General features: G+C 35.9%; 1 protein-coding gene across 1 annotated transcript in view; it reads left to right on the forward strand.

The window, feature by feature from the left end:
• The window catches only part of erbb4b (erb-b2 receptor tyrosine kinase 4b), a 268481-nt gene extending 258673 nt beyond the window's left edge, over positions 1 to 9808 (forward strand). Inside the window, exons 23-29 of the mRNA XM_016673896.1 lie at positions 253 to 328; positions 492 to 638; positions 2914 to 3011; positions 3312 to 3482; positions 5878 to 6115; positions 6960 to 7082; positions 7278 to 9808. Coding sequence (XP_016529382.1) covers positions 253 to 328; positions 492 to 638; positions 2914 to 3011; positions 3312 to 3482; positions 5878 to 6115; positions 6960 to 7082; positions 7278 to 7948 — 1524 coding nt within the window. The 3' untranslated portion in view covers positions 7949 to 9808. The remainder of the gene's footprint in view (positions 1 to 252; positions 329 to 491; positions 639 to 2913; positions 3012 to 3311; positions 3483 to 5877; positions 6116 to 6959; positions 7083 to 7277) is intronic.
• The last annotated feature ends 3029 nt before the right edge of the window (positions 9809 to 12837 follow it).

The following is a 12837-nucleotide window of genomic DNA, read 5'->3' on the forward strand; positions in this document are numbered from 1 at the left end:
GTGTGTGTGTCTTTTTCTGTCAGTGGGTGGTTAGATTGATATTGTGTGTGTGAAAATTTCCTCTTGATGTTGATTTACCCAAACCTTGTTTCCTTTTAATCCGCCATTACATTTTACTCTCCATCATGTCTGAAACAGTCATTTTACAATGAAACACTTCAAATCTACATCGTGGAAATGTTCTTTTCTTATTAATAGGTTTATTTTTAGCATATTTTATATAATACAGTAATACATGTTCCTACACTGCAGATGCCAATCAAGTGGATGGCCCTGGAGTGTATCCATTACAGGAAATTTACCCACCAGAGTGACGTTTGGAGTTATGGTAAGCCGCTTTTACAGTCTCCAGTAGTTGTGAGGGTTATTTTCCCCCTACTTGGTAGTTAACACCAACACAAGACACTGGCAGTGACATGTGCATAGCCTCTGTCCTAACATAGAGCATTTTCAATCAAATATTCCTTTTCCAACCATCTTTGTCTTCAAAGGTGTGACCATATGGGAACTTATGACCTTTGGAGGGAAACCATATGATGGCATTCCGACTAGAGATATTCCAGATCTGCTGGAGAAAGGAGAACGTCTTCCTCAGCCACCCATCTGTACCATTGATGTCTATATGGTCATGGTCAAATGTACGTGCAAACAAAACGACGTAAACTATGTTTAACGTGCATAAAACAACACAGGTTTCAAAGAGTGTTTTGTATTTCTGATGCAGTTGCACCATGCTTAAATTTCCGAGCCTTTTCCCCAAACCTCGGACTCTTCCATGATTATGCCAATCCTAAGATTCTTTTCATTTTGTCATATAATGTTTGTATTTTCTTTCATCTTATGAGTACCAGCAATAGTGTTGTACATACCAAAAATCTGTTTTTATACATTTTAATTTATACAACATATGTTTTGTTTTATTTTTTATTTTTTTTCTATTTACTCCAGATCTCAGAGGTAATTTGCCAGCAGACATTTTATTTGTGGGTATCTGAATCCATGCTGGCTTTGTAACAAACTCAATTAAAGTTTTGTGAGAAGAAAAACAACCTGTGGAAATCAATTAGCCATCCAAATTTAGATGGTTTTCTTTATTACACACATTACACTGTTATTTTGAATTTAAAATCAGGGCCAACTGTTTTCATGATGTTCATTCATTGAATGCTATTCAGCAATTATATGTATATCAATAAAAGCATAATAGAAAGTTAAGTTCACAGCCACCTAATGAGGAAAAATTCAAGTTTTGCCTTCCCACTGACTGAATGGTAGCACCAGCTTGTTGGTGTTATTTGCCAGATACTCATGGAATGCCATCAGGCAGCACTATAACATCTGGTTACTGTGGCCAGGAAAAAGACTTGCTGCCAGTTACAGACTGGCCCTGTCCGCTGCTCAGTGACATGGAGCCTCTGGCTGTCATTGCCACCTTGACTTTTCCTGCCACCCTGAACTTGCGCCAACTTGGCAAGCAGTAGAGAGCAGAGAAATATCCATGTCACTGCGCTATTGTTTTCTTTCTTTTTGCACAATGTGATGTTCAAAATGCACATATGTGAAATGTGCTGATAAAGTAATGATAGGTTCCCTTTTAAACAGTTAATTGCTATCACTTTTTGTCTAATCTGTATTACTTCTGTATTCATTTCATCTTATTTCCCTTGATGCACAGATGAGGTCGAATCACATGATTGCTTTGGTGTCGTATCCATGTGTCCAACAGTAAAACTGGCAGAAGAGCACATTTCTCCAGATGGCTGTTCTAGTGATGAAAGAGTATTTATATTTAGGCTGAAAAAGTGACTACATGTAAAGACATGTTTAAATAGAAAATACGTAGTTGCTCATTTTTACACAACTAAAAATATTGCCTTTAGAGGAAAATATTTAATGTCCCTCAAGCAAGTTAAATGATTAACCGGAACAACAACATATCTACAGATGGACATGTTCTATCTGTGCAATAGATTATGTTATGCTAGGTAAAATTAAAAATATCAAAGTAAAAACACGACTAGTAATATTCTAGTAATATTAAAAACATATTCATTCCTCTTGAGCATTTCCAATTGCCGGTGTTGTTTGCAGCCTCTTGTGGGTTTTCTTTCTAAATGCCCCTATATGTAGCTCCATCCATCGTATTAGAAATCCTGACTAGTGGAAGAAAGGAATCCACACAGCATGATGTTGCTACTGCACTGTTTCACAATGAGAAACGTTTGTTCAGAATGACATTTAGCAATAGTTTTCCACCGCTAACAGAGGTTTGCACACAGGCCAAAAAGGTACATTTTGATTTCATGTGACCAGAACATCATCTTCATACAGTGTATGACATACATGCTCATGCAAAACTGAAATTCTTTTTTAATTGTTTGCCACTCTTCTATAAAGGTCATACATGGAGCAATTATTCATAATTGCTCTTTTGACATTTTCCCACCTGAGCTGCGTGTCTCTGCAACTCCTTCCTTCACTTTAGGTAAAATAGGAAAAAAATAATAATAATCTTCCTGCTACTTTACTATGATGAACTACTTTAGGCTGATCTGGACACATAAAATCCTACTGAAATACATTGACTTTGGTGTCAATGTGACATAATAAAATAATATTAAAATGGTTAGAGGGGTAAGGAACTTCAACAGGAAATGTGGTGCTTGTTCATGTTGGACTCAGCAGAATGTGAAAACTATTTTACATATGACTTATAAAGAATAAGTTCATCTTTATGTCTTTTGCAAATGCTGCTGAGAAAAGCATTAAATAAGCATACTAAGTACTAGGGTCAAACTTGAAGTCAGGGGCTAAAGGATTCATTATCTCATGAAAAATTAAAGATTAATATCTCCAGTGTGTATGTATATTTAATTCCAGTGGTCAGTATGTAATACAAAAACATTTTTTCAGGCTGGATGATTGATGCAGACAGTCGACCCAAGTTCAAGGAACTAGCTGCAGAGTTCACACGGATGGCTCGTGACCCCCAGCGATACCTGGTCATCCAGGTAGGTTCTCAGTAAATTTTAACAAAATAATATGAAAAAAAAAAAAAAAAACTGTCATTGTAAAAGCTTGTCTGTAGTCTGTTGGGCTTATTCAAATCAGGTCTATGTACTTAGTTTTTATTTCATTAGAAGGTAAGGGTATAAGAGAAATGTTACCACAGAGGAAATTTAGCAGTCTGGAAAAATTTAATGCAAAGTCAGAGAACTATTAAGTAATGCACTACATTATTATTATTCACCATATTCATTTTGTGGTTAAGTGAACCTGTGAATGACACATCAACCCTCGTGTTTAAATAGGGTGATGACCGCATGAAGTTGCCCAGCCCCAACGACAGCAAGTTTTTCCAGAGCCTGCTAGAGGAAGACGAGCTGGAGGACCTGATGGATGCCGAGGAGTATTTGGTTCCTCACTCCTTTAACATTCCACCACTGGCATACACTCCTCGCACACGCATGGACTCCAACAAGGTAAATTATTTTAGGGATGTGCAGACTCCTCCGAGGAAAAAGGATCTGCACATTTTAGGGAAAAAGATTAACACACATTCCTTAAGGCAATGCAGTCACTAGTTTTAATCTCTATTTTAAAGCTTTTACAGGCTTTTCATATTCATACGTGCCTCTGTTAGATTTCCTAATATTGTTTTTCTTTTTTTTTTATCTTCCTGTCTCGAATGCTAGATCTCTTCCCTATTATATTTGACTAATTCAGAAAGTGGAGTAAATGTTAGTTTTATAACAATTTAGATGCTGATTTTCTTTCTTAAAACTTCAGATTGATCAAATTGCCTGGACTAAGCCATACTGTAGTCCTATAATCTTCTGTCATTGTGTTAAAAAAAAAAAACACTGCTCCACAGTATTTCAACTCTTGATCTTTCCCACAGTTTGTCTTGTCTTTATCATCTATCATCTATCATCTTTATCATCTAAAGGCAATGCCAAACCCTGCTTGAGCTGCAAGTTCAGTTTTGATCTCATCTGATCAGGTCACTTTCCTTAACATCTTTGCTGTGTGTGTCTCGTGGTACAAACACATTTTCTTGTTTGTAATAACTGTTTTCTTCCACCTCCTCTTCCATAGTGGGAAGGTCTACAAAGTGCACAGTTGCATAGAGAACGGTTGTTTTGAGTCTAAACAGATTCCCCCATCTGAGATGTGCAACTCTAGAGTTACCCTGGCATACTGTCTGTCTTTCTGTTTAATTCTCTCCCAGTCCAGCCTGTCAACTTAGCTAGGTCTTTGTAGGTTTGGAGTTGTGCCGTTTTCTTTTCATTTTCAGATGATGGACTGAAATGTGTTTTGACAGATGCTTAAAGCTGGGCTATTGTTTCATAATCAAACACTACTTTGAACTTCTTCATTATTGTATCCCTGATCTGCCTGCTGTGTTCCCTGGTCCTTATTAAGGTCTGTTGTTGTGAAGTGAAAAAAAATAAATAAAATAAATAATGAAAGTACAAAAGGTAAAAATGATTGCAAAAAATAAATGTTCGATACAGTGTCCTTTAAATTCAACTCTTTCTAAAGATAAAGGCTTGTTTTCACTTTCAATATTACTTTTAGGATTTGCCTGTTGTAGGATGTTTTGCATATGTTTAGAATAATTACATTACACTGGTATATAGTTTTGTCAGTTTGCATAAAGCATGAATATGACTATATTGACTTCTAACAAGTCTGGAAATAGTTATATACTGTTAATTTTTTTATTTTAAATACATTTTTTGCATTCTTATTTTCGTATGGGAAATGTGGCCAGTTGTGTGCATATCCATGGATGACACAATACAAAATAGCAAAAAGAGAAACATGTATGTGTCATGTGGGAAACTGTAAATACTGGAAGGAAGTAAACTTATTAAAAAAAGTTAAAAAGTGCTTTAAATATGTTAAAATGTATGGCAAAACAATGTATGTACTTGCCCAGTCCTTACTGGGCAAGTACATACTTGCCCAGTAAGTATGTACTTACTGGGCAAGTATGTACATATGTAAAGGTCTATATAACAGATTGATTTGAATACCCTCATGAAGAAAACAGAGCAGTGAATGAATAGCACATGCACCATTTCTAATCAGTTTTCTTGTAGGGGCCAAATGCCATATCATATTATATTTGTTCAACTGCCATGTGGGCTGCTAAGAAATGTTGATCAGAAGTAGAATAAATATCTACATCTTAATTAATTAGTCCAATATAATCCTAAACTGAAAATTCCACTTGACCATTGCTTCCCAATTTGTGTGTGCAAATACTCTTAACATGATCCCAAACATTAAAAAGTTTCAGCCTTTAAAAAATAAGAATGAAAATAAAATTGAAAAAGTCAAACCTTTGATGAAAATGAAGGAGCTGAGATAAGTTGATGTGAGGCTTTCCCAGAGATTTAGTAGAAAAAAAAATATTTTTCTTATGAGCACAGACACAAATGTGCGCAGCGGGCCTCAGCTGATATGGTTGCTTTAAGTTTTTAATTAAAATTATGTTAATTAAATTGCCAATGGTCTTCAACTTCCATATCATTGTTATGCAAAGTTTATTTTTGTTCCTTTTCTGTTTTAGTTAAAAAAAATGGAAACCTTAGCAAAATACAGTTTTTAACATGGAATCAGTTTTAACATTAGATCAGTCATTCATTTTTTCACTTTTATTTGTATTTATAAGACAAACCGGAAGAAAATAGCTGTTTTAATATTTTAGACGAGTTAATCAAAACCTCTAATGAAACAGGGCTACAGCTAAGGTAAAAACAAAATTACTTTTTGTATTTGCTTCTGTCTTGCAAGTCTTGTTTGCTTTCATATTGTCGGTTTATTTGTGTCAAGAATAAGTTTTTAATTTTTATTATTTCCATCCAGAATCAATTTGGCTGTCAGGATCCAACTTTTACCATGGGGGACATGCTGGCCTCTCTGCCTAGAGTGGGTCAATCCATGTCTGGAAGCAGCCTCCCTTCACAGGAACTCGCTGCAGGGGCCCAGATCAGTGGTGGATTTAGTCGTGGCAACCAAGATGACCCTCGCTGTAATGGCACCCTAAGAAAGCAGGCCTCCCCAAGGTCAAACACCGTTGGTTCAGCTCATACTCCAGGACAAGGTAAAGCTTGGTGTAAAACGCCTGGCATCCCATTGCTTACAAACAGCAAAATGTTTTCAACATCTCAACATATAGACTCTTTAGCGGAGTGGACCAAATACCATGCAGACACACTGCTACAAGTCATTTGTATTCTGAAGAAGACAGTTGTTTTATTATGTGTTGTATTAGCACCCTTATAGAAATAGTTGTTTTTAAAAATACATAGACTTTTTAGTTAAGTTCAAAGCTGCACACAATACTCTTCAATTATAAATTTGTATGTGTTCATTTGTAATATAGAAAAAGATTGTGTTGGTATAGTACTGAATATATGTCATTAATCTACATTATGCAAACCAGTATATGGTTACTCATGGTAGTTTCTGATAAATGTGTTGCCCAGCTGTGATTTAAAGATATAAGTCACTAAATTGGGATTGACAGCCAAATGTTTGCCATGGTTTACACACCAAGTAAACCACCGCAAAGTCACATTTGAATTTTTTAGTTAATAGCTGTAAATATAAAATGATCAACTCTCCATGTTTGACTGAACTATAACTTATTCATAAATTGCTGATGCAAGCAGAGGAGTATTACATAAACTAATAAATTCAGGTGCTCTACAAGTTATTGATGGAGGAACAAAATCATAGAAAACAGAGTGCTTAACAATAGTTTGTCAATGAAAAAGCAAGTATGCACAAGAATGAACTTCTTTTTAAAACATTGTTTTCTGGTGGAAAAATATTACTTGCATGAAAGGGTTAGCGTTGGGTTGAACAATAACCCTTTTCTATACCTCAGTTCCTATATTGAATGTAATATCAATCTTTACTTCTTTCCTTGTTTGCCTCTCAAGGTGGAGGAGAGGAGACAAGTGGACAGCGCTACAGTGCGGATCCTACTGGTCTTTTATCAGAACGAGGTGAAAAGGGAGACAAGGATGGCTACATGGTTTCCATGAGAAACAAGAACACCTCAGGTTAAATGAACAGCTTTAAAAGAGAGCAATGCATAATTTAAGAGACAAAATGTTTTTATGGAACTTTTTATATTGCATGATTTATGTTTTCATTGCTGTAATTGCCTGTATTTATATATTTACACATTTAACTGGTGGCTTCTAACACTGGGCAGAACAAACAGATGTATCTTAAATCCCCTCTTTTACTTCCAGATCATCTCCATCCTGTTGAGGAAAACCCTTTTGTCACACGCCGTCGGAACGGTGATGCCCGCGTAGTGATAGATGGAGCAAGTTGCCACACCTTGCACATAGCTGGCGCTGCCGCTGCCCCGAAAGGCCAGTCTGCCCATGGAGACGATGAGTACATCAATGAGCCACTGTACCTGAATACATTCCTTAGCCCTGGGGACAAAAATGGATTAGCTGGTGCCATTTCCATCTCTGGTTCTTCGTCCTCTACTGCACAATCAGTCCTGCAGACAGCAAATCCATCCACATCAAGCCACATCGTTTCCTCCACTGGATATGTGGTAACTCCTGGCTTACTCCCCCACCCGACATATCCATCACATACCTTGCATCCAGGGCATTCAGGACACACACTACACTCAGGCATCACCAGTAGCACAATGGCATTTGATAAGAAAGCCAAGAAAGCAACTTTTGACAATCCTGAGTATTGGCAGCACAGTCTCCCTCCGAAGTCCACATTGCACAATCCCGAGTACCTGCAGGACTGCAGCACACGTTTCTTCTACCGGCAGAATGGACGCATTCGCCCTGCTGTGGCAGAAAACCAGGAATACTTGTCTGAGGCTGCTATGAAGGCTGGCAATGTGTTGCCACCACCTCCGTACAGGCAGAGGAACACTGTGGTGTAGTGACCCACCTGTAGCATCTGGAGATTAAAATCATGTCTTTTCAATGCCGTACTTGCCCTCCGGGTTCCTCCTTGCACCTTTTCTGGAAACTTGTCATAATCATTCTATTTGGAAGTCTTCTATTCTCAGTGTTTGAATCTGCCTTTCCGTAACAGCAACTACAACAGCTGTCAGTGGCAGCTTCATCTAAGACTTAAACCATCCTTTTTAAACATGACTCCTAAACTAGAGGATCTCCTTCAGGGATGGATCTGATTTGACCTGCAGAAAACTGTTCTGGCATCTTTAACAACAGAACAAGAGCAATCCAAGAAAAGATTACATCAGTGTGTTATTTAAAAAAACATAAGAAATAACCTAATTAGGCTAATTAAACTAGTTAGTCAGACGAGGAGTATTTTCATTGACACTGTGAGATTGTTAATGAGCCCATGAATCATTCTTCTGTATGTTTTATATATTTTCTAATCAAACTAGTTGTGTACATGCTTTTGTTTGAACAGACTTTTTACATTGGGTTTAGGTTATAATGTGAAACACGCATTCAGGTTAGAATCTTGACTTACCAACGAAACTGAAGTTATGCTGAGAATACCTAAAGTAGCTTTTATTCCCACAAACTCACTCCTTTTTCTGTCCCTTTCTTAAAACAATTAAACATGTCAGACCTGGGACAAGCCCGAAGGCCTGGGAACAACAAAAGAAACCATGAATTTGTTCACACGCAAACACGGTAACATGTACGCCTGCAACCACTTGAAATGTATTGTGGAGCAGTTTGATCATCTACTGAAGCAGCAGAAAACATGAAGTTGTGAAGAGCAGAAGAAAATATTTCAACAAAATGCTCAGTCGCATTGTTTTGAGCTTTTGGCCCTGTCCAGAATAATATGATTTTTTTTTTTTTTTTTAATGAACATTTTCCACAATGGAAATGCTTAAAAACTTCATTCTGTCTCCAACAGTACTGCAGCTGTTTTTTTGTTTGTTTGTTTTTCTTCTACCCCCTCACATCTGTCTTACGTTATTCTGATTCTGTTTGATTTAACCTTTTAATGCAAGCTCATGAAGTTAATGAGTAAGAGGAAAGGGCATCGAGTGATCACAAAAGCACAATCTACAGCAGGGACACTGCATTGCATTCTGGGAACATTGGAGACTTACTGTCAACTCCAGTCAACAGCAGAATATATGCAGCTGGAGAGTGAGACGCACTAACAGGAAGAAAAAAAAACACATGCAAGAACTGTTCTACTTATTGTAAGACACAAAATAAGGCTTTTGCATCCACATATAAGAAGCAAATACAAGCTTATGGAAAAAGATTGTTTGGATTTTTCTTGCATACATACATTTCTGCTGAAACTCTTGAAATTGTATCATTTGTCTCAAAACAAACAATATGAAAGGCAGTTGCTGTCGTATGTGTGTGTCATCTTTGGTTACAGAGCACATATTTACACACATTAGAATTAAGATAAGTAATTTACATAACTCATGGATGGACTCTACCTTTATTTGTCTTATTTCAAATTTAAATGACTTTCAAATCATTTTTAGGAGACAACCTGTTCAAACTTCAGGCATTGGGAAAAACTTTGTGGGGTAATGTAATTTCTTCACCATAGTCATGAGCACCTCCCAGGTCTTTAAGGTGTGCTCCTGTGTGATGTCATCATCCCATTCCATAATATTTGTGGAGAACCTTTAGCCTAGCTCTGCTTTTGGATTTTTGACTACACAATATTAGCCTCATTGTTGCTGCCATTGATGTTACCTGCCGGCATGACATAACTTTTACATTGACATTGATTGAATCACACAGTTTGCCTAGACATGGGCTTTGTCAAAAACAGAAGACAAAAAACTATCCCGAATGGTGTAGCAATGATTTGTGATCAGATATGCCAGCTATGTTGGGGTTTTAAAAGAGGGATTGTTCAGAAAACAGTCCTTTATTTCCTTATGTTATTTTACATCATGTTTCCTCTCTATTATACAAATATATCCAGCAAATAGGGCCTCAAACCAACCAAGTCAATGTTTGATTTGGTGCCATGCATGAATGATTACTTTAATAGGAGACGAAGATTTTGATTTTGGGGAACCTTTTAACTCTGACATATTAATAAAAAAATGTACTAGGCTAGTTTTTGTTTATTAAACCACAAGATTTTTATTATGTTCCTTATTTAAATGACAAAGGTGGAAAAAAAACCTGAATAGTCAACAACCAAAACAGTCTGTGAATATTTCTCTTAAGAGCTGTAATAATGAACCGATTACACGTCATTACTATACAGAGGGGGAAAAAATACTATATGAACCAATCTGTATATGAAGAGATGTAAAAGCACATCAACTACAGCAGGTTTTTGCACCACTGTGTTTTCAGAAACACTGAAATGAACTTGGTATTATAGTCTGCTCGAGAGTAGACTTTTTTTTTTAACTTTTTTTTTTTTTTTTAATTACTCACGACCAGTAGTATTTACCATCGAAAAGACTACAAAGCCTTTCTTTGGCACAGTTGTTAATTAAAATGTCCTTAATGTTCTGGGACAGCTAAATAACTAATGTTATTCTTGCTCTGAAGGCAATTCATGCATATGTTTTTATATGATGCAAGTATAATTTAGCATTACTACTATTTTCATTTCATCAGCATTTTGCTAATTAATTTTTAGCACTTTTGAGGTATAGCAATGTTATATAAGAATGAGTGACACATTTTAAATCAGGGAAATATCTTGAAAAATTAGCTGTTTAATGAATTATTTGGTTTCTAATATTGCACTTTTTGTAATATGGGTGGAAGGCTGAGTTTTCTTAGTGTAGGGTCACTCCACCAAAACAGAAACCCCCTTTTTCCCAATCCTTCTTTATTAAAAACATTTTATCATATTTTAGCTTTTGTTGTATTTACTACATAATCAACTTTGGAATGCACATTTTCTTAACAGCACATTTCCACTCACCTAATAGACATTAGCAAATGTACATCACACTATGAACAGTAAGTAAATATTTTCAGTACACAGTACATAAATACAAATTCTATTAATTTGAACTGGATATATTTCAAGCACTCTTTGACCGAGGAAGCAGTTAACATAGGATTATGCTCTTGTCAGTAAAACGGAAGAGCTACAAAGATGTAAGAAAGCATTTGGTTTTCTTACATGTTAGTAAGAGACAATAAAGAGAGTGGAAATTGATTTAAAATGGCATTGTTGCAGGGTTTATTGTGGAGAATTTCAGTGCTATTAAGGAGTATTTTTTTGTTTTTTTTGGATGCTTCTCTTCCACTTTTTTTTATTTTTTTTTTTAATAAACATTTTATAATTCTTATTAAGATTCTTACCAAGAATTTGGTCTTCTTAGTAAGAAGACCACATTTAATCTTAGCCATTATTTAGATGAGTTTAAGCTTCATAGCATTTTAATTTCATAAGGATTACAGCTAAATCTATACCATTCATGATCTAAATGCTTTCTAAAACTGGTTTAAAACTTCTGAGTTTGTTTTAAAGTTATATAAACTTAAAGATTGGTATTTTTACAAAATACCAATGGATATCTATTTGTATGGATATCTAAGCACAATATGAAGAGAAGGTTATATGCCACACAGACACCAATACATGTCACGTGTCTAAAAATAATCAGATTCTTAGTGACAAAACAAAGTTGAGAGGGGAAAAAAACCTATGTATTAGGTCTATTACAGTTTTGCAAGCTGTGCAGATGAATGCAAGATCGAAAAAAATATCTCCAAAAGTGAGGCAGTGCACCTTGTTGAGAGTGTACCTATTAAAATGAAAGAGACTACCAACATCTTGAGTTTTTGTGACTACTTATGATGATTAATAGAAGCTGTGGTCTGGACTTGAGCCGATACAAGGCTCTAGTCTTGCATTGGGACATCCCAAGTGAAAACTAGACTTTATTATGTGACCCATTGCTGAACCCATGAATGTGAGCACATTTGCAAGACAAATACATGTATCCTAATTGCACAATTTGATTAAATAATAGTACAATTCTTTTGCTTCTTTCTAAGCCAATTCAGTGCTGGACATTTTCCCATTTGCCATTTTGAACCCTTGCAGTATGCTTAATTTTGTACCTGACTTTTGAATTTGAAATAGTGCATTTCTGCCAATGAACATTTTATACTGAGCAAATTTTGATCTGTTTGCAGCATGAGGAGATTTCACAGCTGCTTTCACACTTATATATATGAAAGCCAAGCTTGAAAGGCAATTTAGATATATGACTTCAGTTAATAATAATATTTACCAGCAAACAGAAAGGCACTTATAATTACTTTGTGTTGCTTTTGTGTCGTAGTCATATACTGCCTGACCAAAAAAAAAAAAAAAATAGTTCCAACTGAATTTAACTGAGCAAGTAGGGATGAGCGTCCCATTGGATGGTTACTTCATAGACACTTGCCTTCCAGCTGGCAACAAAATATTCAACCCCGACTGATACAATGAGTATAGTCTCATTTCTGAATGAGGAAAGACACATTTTATGGTCATATGGTCATTCATCCTTTTTATGGTCATAGAAAGGATGTTAGTCTATTTGAAAACAATTGGCATTAAGCAAAGAAAACAAAGGAGATTGCAGAAACTACTAAACCTGGGTTGAGAACCATCTAAAACTGGAAGTACATTTAGAAAATGAGTGCATGCACAAAAACAGAAATTATAGTCACAAAAAGAAACTGAAATAGTAAGGAATATAATTTCAATGCATAGTTATTAAATGGGGGTGAAATGACACAGAGCTTATAGTCTGTGAATAGTGATGTTTTGCTAATCACGGGGTGTTAACAAAATGACATCACATGCACACCATCAAACTCTGAGGATTGAAAT

Source organism: Poecilia formosa, unplaced genomic scaffold (genome assembly GCF_000485575.1).
Source record: "Poecilia formosa unplaced genomic scaffold, Poecilia_formosa-5.1.2 Scaffold84, whole genome shotgun sequence".
NCBI classification, from domain to species: Eukaryota; Metazoa; Chordata; class Actinopteri; order Cyprinodontiformes; family Poeciliidae; genus Poecilia; species Poecilia formosa.